Source organism: Protopterus annectens, chromosome 5.part1 (assembly GCF_019279795.1).
Source record: "Protopterus annectens isolate FY-2018-M chromosome 5.part1, PAN1.0, whole genome shotgun sequence".
In the NCBI taxonomy this organism is placed as follows: Eukaryota; Metazoa; Chordata; order Ceratodontiformes; family Protopteridae; genus Protopterus; species Protopterus annectens.
Window position 1 is genome coordinate 616,432,762 of NC_056736.1, and position 18,248 is coordinate 616,451,009.

Genomic DNA, 18,248 nt, shown 5'->3' on the forward strand with positions numbered 1-18,248 from the left:
ACGAGCAATAGTAACCCTGGCTGGAGGTGTAAGAAAGGGTTTTATTCTATAGAGGGAACCTAGTTTCTTGTTTACTATTTTTATGGTGTTATTAATGTGAGGTTCAAAGGACAAGTTGTTATCTATTAGTACCCCGAGTAGTTTGGTGGTTGGTACCGGAGATATTATAGTTCCATCATTTGAAGTAATAGTAAAGTTAAGTGGGGAGGTTCTATGGTGGGGGTAAATAGTAGCATTTTTGTTTTTTTGGGGTTAAGGATAAGACGTCTTTGTAGGAGCCAGTTTTCAACTGTACTAAAGGTCATTTGGGTTAGTGACTGAAGTTCTGATTGAGAAGCAGCAGCCCATATGAGTGTGGAGTCGTCAGCGTATTGGATACAGTCAGCTTGAGGAATTACAGAATGAAGGTCATTTGTAAAGATGGAGAAGAGTAATGGGCCTAATATAGATCCTTGTGGGACCCCTAGAGTGACTGGGACATGGGAAGATAAAGTATTGTCCCATAGTACAGCCTGTTGCCTGTTATGTAGGTATGAATGGAACCACTGTATAGTATGGTTGTCCAATGACAGGTTTTTGAGTGTGTCTATAAGGAGGTGGTGATTCACCATGTCAAATGCTTTGGACAGATCAATAAAAACAGCTGAGGAAAGAGTATCAATATTACGATTGCTGTTAATATGGTTAGTGAAGGATAAGAGAGCAGAGGTGGTGCTATGAAATGGTCTAAAGCCATGTTGACAGGGTGCTAATAAATTGTGATCGAGTAGGTAGGTTAACAGTTGTATGTGTATACATTTCTCCATTATTTTTGCCAAAGGATAGGTATCATAGTGTTTACATGTTAGAGATTTTACACAGGCAAAACTGACAGAAAATTAAGAAATAGAATGTAATAAACATTTATTCCATCAAACAAAGAAAGCTCTGTTAATGCGTTATACAGATGTAGCATTGTATGTAGCAATTTTTAAAGATGCATTTTTTTTATTTATTAGATCATGTTGCCGAAGATGAAAGATGTGGACAGAGGAGAGTTAGAATACAGAGAGCATAAATGCCTGGTCATTTGAAATGCATGTAAATTCCAAAATCATAACAGCAGTGTGAATTTTCTAAGTTATTTAAAAAAAGGAAACTTAAACAAGGTGACTGTTTTTAGGACATCTATCCCATTAAGCTTTAATTTTAGAATGTGATGAAGTAGTTTTAGTATGTGGTCATATGATTTTCAAATGTTATGTGTAATGTAAAATGTTTGTGTTTAAAAAGTTGTCTAATGAAGTCTCGGTACTTAGTTTTCAAAGAGATGAATGTGATCACTGATTAAAGTACTTGAGAATCTTCAGTCATCTTGGATAATTATTTTTCCATTTTTTTAGGAGCATTGATTTCAAGGGGAAAAAAAACCCATAAAATGTTAACATTGAGGCTTGGCAATGCACGTCACTGCAAGCATAGGCTTTAATCACACTGCAGAGAGTCCGGTCCAAGATACTGAAGTTGCTGTAGTTTAAGAGAAAATAGAGTAATTGAAAGACATTCAGTAAAGAATGGCATAGGGGAGGAACAGAGAATATGATTATAATGAGTTATATCTAGGGAACAGCAGCAAAATTGTTTTGAATGGAGGTTCTACATGTGGGGGATCTTAAAACTTCAGAAAGAAGCCAAGGTAGTGGAGATTTCTTTTACCAGCAATACAATACCTGATAATGTACTTTGGTTATTCTGAAATTCTGCTTAGCTGACTATTCATGTATAACATAAGCAGGTCAGTTTAACCTATGAGCATGTATTCACCCGCAGAGGTTAGAATAGCTGCACAGTCAAATCCCATTCCAAATGTTTGCCTTGGCTTAGTAATCATTCTGATGTTTCCTGTTCTTGGACTATACATTGTAATAAGTGGTTCCTGCAAAAGTATGGTGGATTATCAGAACAAGAAGCTTGTTGGAAGCCTGAAAATTTCCATTTATGCAACAAAATCTTATAGCTGTTACATCTGCAACTAAATTCAAGAAAAAAATCCAAATCTAAGAAAGTGAAAAATACAACGTTGTTACGAAAATGAACATTTCTTAGACACATAGAAAGAAAAGACATGGCACTCACAATGTACTACATAACATTTTTGAAATACTGAACAAGAAAGAAAAAAACACAAAATCTACTGTAATCGTCTAGGACAGCATAACAGCAGACTTTGTGAACAGCATTCCTAATTAGTATTTTCTTCATAATTAGAATTGTGTACATAGACAGACTTACCTGGAACATCGACGTCCAGTAAAGCAAGGACTTTCAGTAAGAAAATGGGAATCCAACAAAGAGCATCAGACAGCACTATGAAGAAAAAGCGATTTGCTATAGCAACATCCCTGTGAATGTGAGTTTTTACCTTAGATGTCTGAAGGCCAGTTTTGTTGATGGAGTAAAACATACTGGAATAGCAAAATACTATAATGACAAAAGCAGCCAAATTCACACCTGTAAGAAATGAAATTGGCAAGTTATTTTCTATATACGACAAGATTAAGAAACAACAAGATGAAGTACAAAGTATCTTACTGCATATGAGGTATAATTATTTAAAAAATCTAACACATTAAAGCAAATAAAATATGCACTAGAAATCATGGGACTTTTATTTTTAAAGATGCAAACATAGTTTGGGAATTCTTCATTAGCATTTCTCGTACAGAAATTAATTCCATTAACCCTGCCCTCCTTCAATCAAAGTCCTATTTTGCAGAGCTGTCTTTGTTTTTCATTGAAATGTTTGTTAAAGTTTAAAATATAACAGAAGAAAATGCAACAATTATAACTTACCAACTGCAGTATTACAGAATCGAAAAGATTAAAAAATAAGATAAACTTTTGAAATAATTATCAGAGTATGCATTATAAAGAAAGAAAAGTTAACTATTTAGAAAAAGAAAAAAGAATAAAGAAAAAACTAGGAAAGATTTAAGTTTCACAGACAAAATTTATACAAAGTAAGAGTAAACAAAAAATCAGTAAACCTATTTAAAAGCATATCACCAAATTAATGAAAAAGAAATAAAAATACAATCACTGCTAAGGATACCTTCACAGTTGTTGTCCATTAATAGTTTCTATGGTCTGTTGAATGAGCCATTCTATTTCAATGCATAGTTACACTTGTTACTGTTTCCAGTAACCCTTACTTTTGACCACAGTAATGTCAACAAGTCCTGAAACTCAAACAGATGATTAACACTGCTGTTGGCTTCAGGTGGAGACAGCATGCTTTGAAAGTCTCAATTTCATGTATGTAGAGTGCTACAGAATCCATCCTGTAAAGTGTGTAACCTGAAAGTACAGGTACCCTCTTCTTGTTACTATTCAGCAATTGTAGCTTTATTTAATATAATAAAAGTAAAAATGAATAAACAAAAGGCAAACGAAAAAAAACTGCTTAAATGGAGCTCCATGCATAGTTTTTTTACCTGACTAGTTTTAAGCAATTTTTAATATATGCACATATATTTTGGCATGTATTTTTAAATGTTACTTGAGTAATATGTCATGTGACTGTTTTTATTTAATTGCTACAAGGAATTAAGAATTTTTGTTTTGATGAAATTTCCATGTTTCTGATTTTCTTAAAAGATGAATGCATTTAGCTTATTTAATAAAACAATGGCATGTTTTCAGCCACCATTAACAGGATATGTTTTTACCTAGAAAATATGAAACTGTTTAAATGTGATTGGAAATCTGTAGTTACATAATATGACATGTATAAATATTAGAGTATTATAATGTTGCTGCTGCATTTGGCCAAACTTGTAATTTATTTTATCATTCCTATTTGCCATTTTTATGCTCGAGATTTTATCATAAATTTTGCTAATAATTTGATAAATCCTCTAAACATGGTGATTCTCAGTTTTTCATACTTCAGAGATGATTTTTCTTACAGCAAAAAGTAGACACCAAATTAAAATATTTACACAATGGGGAATGTAATTAAATAAAGCTAACCATTTTGATGGGGTAAATTTATCTGATCAGAGGACTTGAATAACACTCTGGGAATCCTGAAAAAAATTTTATTGGACTCACAGTTGAAGAAAAATATGCTCTGTCTTTTTTTTTTTTTTTTTTAAGTACAACACCTCTGACAAGTTGCATCATCAGTTTAAAGAATGTCTGAGATTTTGTATTATGTTAGGAATGAAAACTGTACAACATTCCAAGAATACATTTTCCAAATATTGAAGAGGTAGTATTGTAAGGAGACTTCAATATGTTGAATTTGTGATTTTGTTCTTAGACCTGGGAAAATAAAGTACTGCCTGTGTGGGTGCAACAACAAGCAGGAATAATTGTTTTTCATTTAAAAGGAGTTCTGTGAAGTGTTAATAAGTGACACATTCAGATTTTTCACTACTTGTGAATAAAATTAAAGCTTATAGAAATTTAGGTAATTTCCTTTTAACAGGTAATGGAATTCACTGATATTTTTGAATTAAGATGATTCTCACATGCTGGACATATAGCCCATTTCCTTACTAAAACAAGTTTAGTTAGAAGCATGTCTGAATTCATAGGTTTATTGACCTACAAATGAGGCCCTCTTTATTCATTATTTCTATTTTAATGCATTAATCGTAGAGACAAAAGGAGTTGTATTGGTATTAGGGAAACAGAAAAGTTCAATATTTTAATGAAATGTTGCTGTATAAATTTAAATGATTTAAGGACTGCATTGCTATACTTTGATTCAGTATTTACAGGATATAGTTAGATATGATATAAACAGTTCTAATACTGTTTGAGATAGTGTGGTTCTGTTGTATCTTAAACTTATTATTGCAGATAATAAACATATATTAAATGTATATTTTTCCAAAATGTTTTTCAGGAGGAATCCAATGAATAAAAATTGTCTTAAAAAAGAAACCAGACTATAGGTCCTAATATCTCTGAAATCTATGTTACTCACTTTGGTTGAATTGTATATACGAAAGAAAATAACATCTTATTAATTTGATTTATATACTGAGTGGCAGGTTAAAGAAGGAGCTTGGAAACTAAAATAAATTAAGTAACAGATTAATCTTAAAAAAACAAATAGTCCACATTTAAAACAGAAACAGATAGTATTCCAACTGGAAATTAGGGCTGAAATTCAGAAAGGTTACCATCAGCTGTAACCCCTTCTTTACATCTGGTGGTAACCATTTCTAATTCAGAAACAGCCCTGTCACAGTGCTGTACCACAAAGAGATGAGCAGTAGAGTGGTCTGTCTCTGTGGCACTTAAAACAAATACTAATGAGACATATTGTGGGAGAGACCTATGCGCTCTCACCCTGCACATGCTTGCAGTAAGGCATTTATGCAGTTGAGCAGGTTAGACAATTGCTTGGTTGTGTAAGGTAGCATGGCTGATCGAGTTAAAGAATATGGCAAAAGTTCAGATTCAGATGTTACTTTCAATTTGTGAGATCATGTTAGAGGAAGGTGCTGGGGAGTTTACATTCTCCTTATTAATTTCCTATTATTTCTCCCTTTTGCTTAATGCTTAGTCACTAATGCCTTTAAGTATCAGTTGCTGGTGTACAACCTATTAATATATGGACTGTAATGACCTGAATATGCCATATAGTCTGATATGCTAAAATTTTACATGGTTTTAATATTCTAATGATACACATGCAATGCACTGACTTTATTCAGTTACTTGGGTGGAATGCATTGAACACTGCTGTACTACCATCACAGGACAGGGGAGGGGGTACAATAGTGAACCTGATTAGTTTTCTCATCCGAGGGAAAACTCTTATGATGAAAATATAATTTGCATGAAAAAAAGCCAGACTACTCAGGGTGATGTAGGAAGCACATTTGTTGATGCCTAACCAACAGCATTTGCACCAAATGAGAATGGTGTTTGGCCATATGTTAGACTTACTTGACTGATTTTAAGAGGTGTCTTTCAAAATTATGTCTGCATTCCTTGAAAGGTTTTAATTTGTTAGTTGGTTAGTTTCATTTGTTAATGGGGAACAGCCCTACTGAGCATAATCAAAGGCCTTTATTTAGATGCATTTTTTACACTGTGGAGTAGCTTTTACAGTAAATATTTACTTTTTTAAGAATATCTAAGTGGCCAGGAGTCTGAAGTCTTGAGATTTAGTATAGCAGAGGCAGTTTTGTGGTTCAAATGGTTGTATTTCCATTAGTCTCATATCACATAACTGTGTTAAATTGTTGTTTTGTATAATCATTTATTGCATTTATTTGCATTTTGAGATTGTAAAGTACAAATGTTTTTGAGTGTTGGGTTAATTGATTGAAAATGACTGTAGGAGTGTTGTCTTAGATGTTTTTGAATTGGTTTCTGTTAGCTTTTCACTTTTGGCTAACCTTTGTGTGTTTTCACATTAAGAAGTCTTAGGATTACTCACTTACTGGCAGCAGGGGGTAGCTTGGTCTGTTCAAGTTTGGAAACACACAGAAAGGCTTAAACTGAAGTTATTTTATTAGCCAGAGGATTATTGGCATTTAGCAGAGTCTTGTGAAGATGCAGGCAAGTCGAAACTACATATTCCATGTAAACTTGCCTATAAAACTCTACCCAGTAACTCAGCTGTGCAAAGAGCAAATAGTTTGTGGACTGAGAAACATTGTCCCATGAATATACTCCTACCACTAGGGAGCATTGTCCCACAAATATACTCCTACCACTAAGGAGCATTGTCCCATGAATATATTCCTACAACTAAGGAGCATTGTCCCATGGATATACTCCTACCACTCAGGAGCACTGTCCCGCGGATATACTCCTACCACTCAGGAGCACTGTCCCGCGGATATACTCCTACAAAGCCTAGTTTTTGCTTGTAGCCTCAAAAGCACCCAAGCTCGCCCTCTATTAACTCCTCTTGTACCACACAATTTCAGTTCACCTAGAAGGTCTGACAGCATGGAAATGCACTTTACCAATTTCTCTGTCACATGGTTATGGGCATCCTGAGACATTGTATCAATTGTATCATGTTCTGTGACAGCCAACTTATCCTTTTAGAAACCGATACAGTTATGTTTAATTTGAGGGGCACTGACTTTAGAGATAGCAAGTGGGTTGTAAAGGGCCAGCTTATTGAAGAGACACTGTTCAGTGCATTCATAAATAAATAAATAAATAAAACATACCCTGAAAAAAGTAAACAGTGAAGAAAACTTACCAAGGAATATTCCATTCGAGTATCTTCTAGCCCCTTCTTCTTCTTTTAAATCAGAATAAAGTGGAAAACAAACTCCATTCCTTCCATAATAATTTCCAAAAAATTCCTCATTCCATAGTGGAATAAGGGCTATTATAAATCCAATGACCCATATTGATGCAAGTATTATCAAAGTCTGACGCTTTCCAGGGCGTATATTGTTAAAAGGGAAGACAATTACCAAATACTTTTCTAAAGTCAAGTACGTCAGTAAAAGTACAGAAACTTCAGTAGACAGCATAGCCATAAATCCTACTATGTGACACTTTGAGCTTGTCATCCAGTTCCAAGCATGACTGTTATACTGTCCTCTATACTTCAGGTCAAACACGCCGATGAAGAATAAATATACTCCCATGAGACAGTCGGCACCTGGTTAGGAAAAAGGAGATGATTTTCACACACATGTAGAATCTATTTTTTTAAATAAAACTTACCACAGGCAATGTTAATATTACTTTCTAAAATAAAAGTATAGCAGTTTAGTACAATTAGCAGCTACTTTCTTTAAATGTGTAATTTTAGTGCAGATGACTGTTTAATTGCAATACTTCAAAAGTAGTTACTCACTTAAAACTGAAAACCATATTAAAAAATCTGCAAAAGTAAGGTTATACTTACAACAAAGCACTTTGATACACAGGGCATGCAGCTTGTTTTCAGCTTTGATAAATGATCTCATAAAAATTACAAAAAGATTTCCAAAGCAGGTGACAAAGGCAATAACCCAGACAAATACTCTTAGCACTGTATTTGCCAGGAGGTCTTGAAGCGATGAAATTCCGTCTGTGTTTGGTTTGCACTTCCGTACATGAGGAGCAAAGGAGCAATACCGAAACTTCTTGAAGTAGCTAAAATATAAAACAGAAGAACAGTATGTTATACAAAGTTATTAAAACGCATCTTTAACAAAACAATCCTAAAAGTATTTATGATTTATTATTCTAGACTACTGTTAAAAATAAAAAAAGTGTGCCTGTCCTGTGGGGTACAGTGTTAGTTAGCTAACTTAACAATAATCTGAATGTATCTTTCATGTAAAAAACTACATCTAACTTCTCCAGTAAATAAACTGGCAAAAGATTGCAGTGTATGGTCAAATATGATTCCTATAGCACATTTTATTGAATAGACACTTAATGCATTTAGAATTTGGCCAACTTATTTCAAAGGTGCTCAGCGTGGTTGAAGCTAGTTGCTTAACATGTGGCAGAAACTACTTCTAAGTTTTTGGGTAAGGTTTCCTCTTTTATTAGAAGGCTGCATTCCAACAGTGTACATAATAAACAATAGTGCTTAGAACAACTAAGATAAACAGAATTATTCCCCTAATTCAGATTTACTACCATGGTCTGAAATAAGAATCTCCTCTGCAGGAGAATGAATCTGTTTACTGTTAGATTCATATGTAATAGTCATGTGATCAAAGAGGCCATTGTGGAGCCTTGTCCAGTTTTCCAATTATCCTAGAGCACTGTCTGGTTAAGTGACCTGCTCAGTCACACAACAGGCAAGTGGAGGCTGCATGAATCAAACCCTTGACCATAGGAAGAAGCTCATTAATAGCTCAGAGCCCCAGTCTTCTGAGCTAATTGCCTGATTATTTTCAGTTAGACTGATATTTTTTATTCATTTTTCTGTCCCCTCTCCTTGCCTGCTGCCCACCAAGCCGCCACTACTGTCCATTCATTCCTCACCAACAGAGTGAGAAAATCCCTGGTGCAGCCATCAGACAAGCAGCCATGAGCATTTACTTTTGTGTTATGTCCCTAACCTTACCCCTGCTGGATGATGTGGACACCAGCAGCACTGTGGAAGCATCCTATATTATTCCACCTATGTAGGTATTCACACATGCACACACACACACACACACACACACACACACACACACACACACACACACACACCGACACAACCATAAGGGCCTCTATCATTGGTTTTGTTTTACCAAGCCCAATGCTATGACCATGGGTTTCAAGCAAGTGGAATAGATTAGCTGACCAAGACCACCTACACTGTACCCCACAGGACAGGCAAATTGGCATAAGCCATCCATATCCCTCATCTCTTGCCTGTCTTTTTCATCTCCAAAGCTGCTACTTAAACTTTGGTCATCTGAGTCATATTCAGGATTTCATCTGTCTTTGCCAAAGGGCTGGGCTATCCAACAGTCAGAAATGTAAGAAATATTTTTGTAATGCTTTGAAAACTCATTCCATTAAAATAGGAGATTTAAAGCATTTAAGGTATTAGTTAATATTTCCTCACAATACTGGTTCTTGGGTGGGATGCATTTTGCACTGTCTGAATGTCTTTCTATTCTCCATATAGGTTTTCATTGCATTTCTAGTTGCCTTTGACATCTTCAGAATATGCTGAAGTGTAAAGTAGTGATTCTTCAATTTACCTATAGGTGTATGTTTGTGTGTATATGTGTGTGTATATGTGTGTGTGTGTGTGTGTGTGTGTGTGTGTGTGTGTGTGTGTGTGTGTGTGTGTGTGTGTGTGTGTGTGTGCATGCGTGTTTGCATTTGTGCATGCATTAATGCATGTGTGTGTGTGTGTGTGTGTGTGTGTGTGTGTGTGTGTGTGTGTGTGTGTGTGTTTGTGCATGCATGCGTGTGTGTGTGTGTGTGTGTGTGTTTGTGCATGCATGCATGCGTGTGTGTGTGTGTGTGTGTGTGTGTGTGTGTGTGTGTGTGAGTCATATTCAGGACTTTATCTGTCTTTGCCACAGATCTGGGAAATCCAACAGTCAGAAATGTAAGAAATATTTTTGTAATGCTTTGAAAGCTTAGTCCATTAAAATAATAGATTTCAGGTATTAGTTAATATTTCCTCACAATACTGGTTCTTGGGTGGGATGTATGTTGCGCTAAGCCTGAATCTCTTTCTATTCTCTATGTAGGTTTTCATTGCATTGCTAGTTGCCTTCAACATCTCCAAAATATGCTGTAGTGTAAAGTAGTGATTCTTCAATTTACCTATAGGTGTGTGTGCATGTGTGTGTGTGTGTGTGTGTGTGTGTGTGTGTGGGAAGGGTATGTAAGTAAGTGAGTGCTTCTCTGATACACACTGGAGGATTGCTTGCATGAGTTATGCTTATTTCTTCCTTGGACAGGTGGGGTCAATTATTCCCACGACTGAGAAGATGGTAAAGTGGGAAGCAGAAAATGAATAAAATATTTATTTTTCTTTAAATTTTCTGCAAGAATATACTCAGCCATAGAAAATAATATATTAAAATAACTGTAAATGCAATTTTATGAGAGAATTGTGATTAGCAGAAGGATATGTACTCTTCCATTTGCTAAATTCATAAACATACTTGTCAAAAAAACGAAAATTCTATGCTTGTAAACATTTACTTTACTGTGAGATTACAAAAAAGTGCAACATATATTCTCCAAAAAATGAAACAACCTCAGAGTTTATTACATTAGATATTGATGGTGTGATAGGTAAAGCCTTGCACTTATGAGGGGCTCCATGATCTCATTCTCCCCAGAAAAGAAAAAAAAAATGCATGTTTCTATTTTTTCTACTGTAAATCCTTAGTAAAGACCTCCTACAATGCCTCATCTTAATCCCAGCTAAAATCCTTTGGGAATAACCAGGTAAAGGAGCAAAAGGTAATGAAACAGTCTTACGCTTAGAATCTCTAATAAGATACGTGCTATATTAGTGGTCGCTCTGCAAATGATTGTACTTCCAGTTTATACAACTTCCTCAATACTATCCACAGGTCAGCTTTAGCAAATCATTACTATTTTAAACAAATTATAAAGAAAGACATCATAGCTGTTCAAAAGCATGTTAGCAAGATGCATGCTTCACTAAGAATTCTCTGTCTACTTCATCTGTGCCAGCAGTTCCTAGCAGCATAATACTGAACCATTCTGTATTTTCTAACTTCTAACTATACGGCACAATGGAAACAGATTAACAGTGGCAGGCATCCCAATCTCTGTAACACTTTCAGTTTGTCATCCTCGAATATTGAAAAAACTAAGAACTGTTTAACACAATACCTCTCAACTCTACCTCAATAATGCATTCTATAGATAGTATTAATAAAATCTTCATCGAGTGCCATTAAAACTTCCATAACGCCAGTCTTAAATGTTCGGACTAAATCATTATCTCCACTGATATATTAGCTTTATCATTTTAAAACTACAATGGTAATTTCTCATTCGTAATATTTCTATGATTCAGCATATCTAATTTGTTTCCTTTTTAAACTTTCTTAAAATAATTTTTCAGTACTTCAGAAGGGACAATATTAAGTCACCATTTGGGATGCTACATGTGGCTTAAGTTTCTAATAAACATTTGGTTAATTTTGGTTTTAGGGCTACTAACCAAAATTAGACACATCAATGCCAATCCTTATGTGAGAAATAGGAAACAAAACTAGATTTTCTTCTAGCAAATTCTGATACAAATGGATTTCTCTTTCAACTGACAAAACCAAAAACTCTATTTGGTGATTCCTTTGTTGCTTTATTCCTAAGTGCTTTTGCACAACTATTTTGCCAAATATTGTCATTTAAATTGGACACACTTGTGCATTGTAACTGGTGTATCACAAATGCTGCTCTTGGAAGGGTATTTTTTGGTCATATCCTTCCTTGCAACTTTTCATTTCTGTTCTAAAGCAGTAATTACCTAACTTACAGCGTGTATAGCACATTCATTTTAAAATTAGAATATTTACTCATGTCTAAGTGATAAGAAATTATGGAACAACCCTGAAAAAACATTATTATTTCTTGACGGCAAAGTGTCAAAACCATAGAATGTGTATTATATGAGACATACACAATCATTATCACAGAGAAAATCAAATTGAATCATTTACAAATCAGACATACTGAGAGCCATCCCAACTGAGCAAATAGATTTCCAGGTTACACCTCATAAACTAAATATCTAATTGACCATTTGTGAATCGCTGATGAGTTGTTAGTTACCTTTATTTTATTTGCTGTTTTTCATACTTAATTATTTTAGTGTGACATAACCTAATAACTCCAGGGTTACACTATTCTATTCTTTCTGAGTTGGTTATTTTAACTGGCATGGACTACATATTAATAGTGTTAAAACATTTTATTATATTGGAGTTATTGATTGAAATGTTCGCTATCCCTTGTCCATTTACCCTTTGCATTTCTACATCTATTGTGAAAAAATAATACATTTATTTTTCAAATAAAATGCTAATACTGAATTTATAGATTCATAGGTTCACAGGTTTATAGTAGGCTTACAAACACCAGGGTCATTATAAGCCTAGCCATGCAACCCAACCCAGTTTTGTCCTAGAGTTCCTTGGACACGTATATGAGGGAGTATGTTAATAAAGTAGCTAATGGGGGGGCATGTTAGTTTACTGTTAACCTCTGTCCATAAGAGACATGGTGACCAGACCATGCTTTTTTTGAATGCAGATAGGATGAACTCTGCTTCACGTGGATGGAGAGCTTATTCCATAGCACAGGGATCCTTTGAGATACATATCAGTCCCTCAAGCATTTATGGTGCAGGCAATGTTAATGTCCTTGGAACTTCTGTTTCTGGTGATATTTATCTTGCAGATGTGCAATAGAGCCATGGATATGAGGATGCCTTATATATTAGATGTAGATCACCTCTCTATAACCTGTAGGAGACTAAGTACAGAGATGGCACCTTAAAGCAATATGTGCAGGACAGGGTAGTTATACCCTGGATTCTCCTGGTGAGGACCCATTGAGGTTATTCCAACTGTTGCAAGTGTTGGTTAGGTACATGCCAAAGGGGGCATTGTGCTCAGTGATGGCTCTAATAAGGGCCGAGTAGAGTGGTACTATTACCACACGTAATCATTAAGCCTCCTTCTCAGCCATTCCACAGATCCATTCATTACCCCATGGGATGAAATCCTTTCAGCCCAGTTTATTCCCCTGGTGTTGACAGTCAAGTATCAAAAGTGGTGTTGACATGCCCTGGGGACGTTTCTTTCATTATGCTCTGACATTTTCATGCCATGCCTGTGACTTCCACAATTTCTTTCAACACAGAGCATGTGCATGGTTCTACTTAAACAGCCTCCAGTTCCTCATGGTTTGTAATGTATAGGTAAGCACAGTCATCCTGGTCTCCAAATGGACCAACCGTGGCCTATCTACCAAAGCACTGAATTCAACCAACCATGGCCTATCAACCAAAGCACTGTATTCTACATTCAAGACATATACACAGAATTCTAAATACACAATCCTATATGATTCAAATCAGACAATTCTAAAGATGGAATTCTACAGATCAAATTATGCAAATAGAAATCCAAATAGATTTTGCAGAGAAAATTCTATAGTTAAAATTCTCAACACAGAATTATACAGACAGAGCTCTACACATGAAATTCTAAAATTCTCTGGTACTAATTCTAAGTGCATAATTTACACATAGAATTATAACTGATAATAGGTTCATAGGTGTGTACTAGGCTAATGGCCCTGGAGCCATTACAAGCCTATCCCATAGGATTACCCTGGCATCGTGCCACCCCAACCTTAGTTCCCAGTGCCTCTGTCAAGTAGAGCCACTGGAGTGATCCCCAGGGTGAATTTTCTATTTCCCATCCACTCATCAAGATTTCTCTTGAAGAGGACCAGTGAGGTGCTTTGCTTGACATGTATGGGAAGCCTATTCCATAGCATGGGCAGTCTCTGGGTTATAAACCTATCCTTTCAGCTTGTTCTGTTGCTTGTGGTAATCAGGTTGAGGTCTCTGCAGCATGTAGTGCAGAGGGATTGGGATTTCTTTAGATGTAGTACTTCTAACAGAGCTGGGTCAGACATGGCTTTCTAAGTCAACCAGCGATCGCCTCTAAGTAGGCTATATGAGACAGAGAATAGTTGGAGTTTTTTGAGTCTATCCATATACGGCAAGTGTTTAAGGCCTAAGATCCTCTTTGTGAGGTATTTTTGTGGCCTCTCCAGTTGTTGTAGGTGTCTAGTGTGGTACATACCAAATGGGGCATTCTACTCGATAATTGGCCTAATGAGGGAAGAGTAGAGGGAGACAATGACCTCTTTCTTCTTGGATGCAAAACCCTTAATAATGAGATGTGCCACATAGAAGGACTTTCTGATCACAGTGGCAATGTGGTGGTCAAAAGAGAGGTTGCTGTCAACCTCTGTTCCCAGATCTCTTATGATGCCTTCTGTGTTCAGTGGACTACCATAGATGTGGTAATTCATGGGAAGTGGGTTTTTCCCAAAGGGGATGACGACACATTTTTTGGCACTGAGCTTAAGGCCATGGTTCTGACACCAGTCATTGGTCTCAGTGAGGCCTTTCTGTAGGATGTCAACATCACTTGGGGAGTTAATTATGGCTCCCAACTTGCAATCGTCTGTGAACTTTGTCAGCCAGAGTCCCTTTGTGTTGGCCTGAACTTTAGAGAAGTAGATACCAAACAGGAGAGGACCCAGGACCGAACCCTGTGGGACTCCACACGTGACTGGTCGACAGTCTGACTTGGAGTCAGCTACTTTCACATGGTGGGTTCTAGTGATATAGGGGTTGATGCCTAGCTTAGTATATATATATATATATATATATATATATATATATATATATATACACATATATATATATATATATATATATATATATATATATATATATATATATATACCTTTTACTTGCCTTACAGTACTCTACACAGTACCATATATACTAACTGCAGTTCAGTGAAATGAGATTCAGTGAAATTAGTTTTCAGTAATCTGAGTTTTTAGTGAAGTGGCCAGGGTGAAATGAAATTCAGTGAAATGAGATTCAACTAAACAAAGTAGACCCATATATATATATATATATATATATATATATGTATATATATATGTATATATATATATATCTGGGTCTAGGACTATTCACTGAAAGCACATTTCACTGAAAGTCAAATGACTGTGCACAAATCACTGAAAACTCAATTCACTGAAACACATTTCACTGAAAGTTTTATATGGCCTTTTCCCCACTGTTGTGCGACCCTGGAGTTAGTATATATATATATAAAGTAAGGGGGGTATGGCGGGCACTGCCCTCACATTGGGGGGTGTGATGGGCCTAGCCCCCACATAGTTTGGATATATATTAAGTTTAGAAAAGATTAATTTATTGGAATTGCAAGTATCCATGTATATAGTTCAAAATATTTAAAATAGGGTGCCCCCCACACACCCCCATACTATATATACTAACTCCAGGGTCGCACTACAGAGGGGTAAAGGCCATATATAACTTTCAGTGAAATGTGTTTCAGTGAATTGTGTTTTCAGTGACTTGAGCTTTCAGTGAATTGTGCACAGTCAAATGTGTTGCAGTGAAATGTGCTTTCAGTGAATAGTCCTAGACCCATATATATATATATATATATATATATATATATATATATATATATTGTGAAAACAACAATTTTTTTTATCCCTTATAGGGCTTGCCTGGTAGCTCCCCCATTTCTGATCCACTGTATTAGTCATTTCTTCCAGAGTAGAGATCCAGACATCCAAGGACTGCATGAGAGACCTCCATCATATTTATTCCCCTCCGTGGAGCATTATTGGCAAATTTGTTCCCCTGGAAGGTGATAGCTGAGTATTAGAGAATGGACCAGATGCCATTTCCATAATTATCCCCCCAACAAACCTTAATCCATCATCACTAGGTGGCTTGAGGACACTATAGTGGCTTCCTGTTTGACGACAAGTATACATGTTTGCATACATGCTGCCTTCTTCAACTCAGTGGCACTATCACCAGTACAGTAGCTCAAACCTGCTGAACCCCTTTCATGAGTGTCTGCCCACTGACCATTAGGTGTGATTAATGTTGTTGGTGTAGCTCATGTTCATGTGAAGACCTTTCCTGCACCTTTACTACTAGATGAACATGAGTCATGTAGATTTTAGTCAGGTCTTTATCCATTTATGCTATGAGGTCAAGAATAAACAAGGAATTTTTTACAGAAGAAGCCCTGGGACTGAGTCTGTAAAAAGTCCATGGAGATCAGTGCTCTAACCCAGAAAACAAATACAAATAAATAAGGAAAGAACATTTGGCTATAATTATAAACACAGAATTCTACCAAGTGAATTTCAGATATAGATTTTTGGGGTCCATATTACATAATCAAAACATAATTTAATCGAACGGCACTTACATTGGAAATGCTGTTTATATAATACGCTCTTGTGCGGGGGGGGCTGCTTCCCCCCCCACTCCCCACTAATTATATATACCAACTCTGAGCTCAATGCAATTTTAAGCACAAAAAATTCCTGAGGAAATTCAAAAGAATGCATTTTAAAGGAAGAATTTTATAGTCAGTATTGTAAGTACATAATATTTTATATAGAATTCGAAACATATTATTCTACCTGTTCTAAACAGAGTGGACCCACAGGTAGAGTTTTGCATATTTTATTAGAAGCAAATCCTGCAAAAGTTGAAATCCTAGAAACATTGGTAGAATTAGTACAGGCTATGTGCAAAAACCCAATGACACATGTAAGAATGGTGTTCAAACTCATAGTGAGGCTTACAATGGGAGTGAGTGTGTATCAGCTTTGAACTCACTGTTGTTCATACTGTTGATGAACTACATTAGCTAACAGATCCCAGGGGGGACAGAAAAAGCAAAGCTTCTGTATACAGGTGATAGAGGCACTATAAGCAGACTCTAAGGAGAAACGTCAACATATGCTAGGAGACAGGAATGCAATACTAAAGGCACATCAGATAAAAATGAAAAACAAAACTGGTAATATGGCAGCAAATGGGGGAAGTCTAAAGAGAAGTGACATCTGAATGAGGAGGTTAAATTCAGAATAAGAGGTGCTGCAGTCACCAGGCAGAGACTGCTAGTGGTAAAGCATGATAGAAGAAGGTCACTGATGATGACAAGTAAGGTTTACATAACAGTGGTGTGACCAGAACTTCTATATGGCACATAAACATGGGCAGTGCTTGCATTGAAGTTCTAGAAGCTTGAGGTAATGGAGATGAAGTATCTGAAACAGGTGGCAGGATGTGGATTCTGGGATAGATGAAGTGAAGATATCAGAGCAGAAGTGAAAGTAGCCCCAGTTGCACAGAAAGCCAAGGACAATTATTATGGTGATTTAGTCACAATATCCAGAAAAGCAGAAGATTATTTGCTGAAGAAGATATGGGAGAGACATGAAAAAGATGAGAGGAAATAAGTACATCCAGCTATGGGATGAATGGGTTGTGTGAGAGAAAACCCTAAATAGTCAGGTATGGAAAGAGAGTGGCACTGAACTGAGAGAGGTGGTGACAGCTGACACAACACCTGACCTCATGTAGAAAAATGGTGTTGTTAATGATGATATTTTATCAGAAGCACATAATTCTTCATATTTCTACATACATAATTCTAGGGTTCCTATTAGAAGAACGAAAGTCCAAATTATCGAACAGCTGTATACGCAAACATGCCGTTCATTGATATGTTCTTTGTGAGATCGTGGTACAGTGAAGATCGGGAAATTTGCCCTTTCCTCACTGTAGTGTGATCTGAGAGTTGGTATATATAATTAGTGGGGGGTGTGGGGGCCCCCACAATAAAGGGTTCAAAGTTCAGCATTTCTGGTGTTTACAGCATTCTGTTATATGAACTTTTGTTCATATAATGTAGACCTGAATTCTATAGATAGAATTCTATGGATAGAGTTCTGAAGACAGAATTTCATGCAGTTTTAAACAATGACTTCAACAAGATATCTACAGATAGAATTCTAAACACAGAATTCCAAAAAATCTAAGTACAGAATGCTGGAGATGGAATTCTAACTCAGAATTCTGCAGATAATGGTCTGCACACTGGTCCCTACAGTCAGAAATCTATTAATTAAATATTTACCACTGGACCATACATACATAATTCTAAAGACAGATGACTAAA

At 36.1% G+C, this 18,248-nt stretch overlaps 1 protein-coding gene across 1 annotated transcript in view; it reads right to left on the reverse strand.

Annotated features, from left to right (window-relative positions):
- The window catches only part of RXFP2 (relaxin family peptide receptor 2), a 1,960,183-nt gene that overhangs the window by 75,252 nt on the left and 1,866,683 nt on the right, over positions 1–18,248 (reverse strand). Inside the window, exons 15-17 of the mRNA XM_044073236.1 lie at positions 7,883–8,112; positions 7,223–7,633; positions 2,272–2,490 (exon numbers count right to left, since the gene is read on the reverse strand). Of these exons, the coding sequence (XP_043929171.1) occupies positions 2,272–2,490; positions 7,223–7,633; positions 7,883–8,112 (860 nt within the window). The remainder of the gene's footprint in view (positions 1–2,271; positions 2,491–7,222; positions 7,634–7,882; positions 8,113–18,248) is intronic.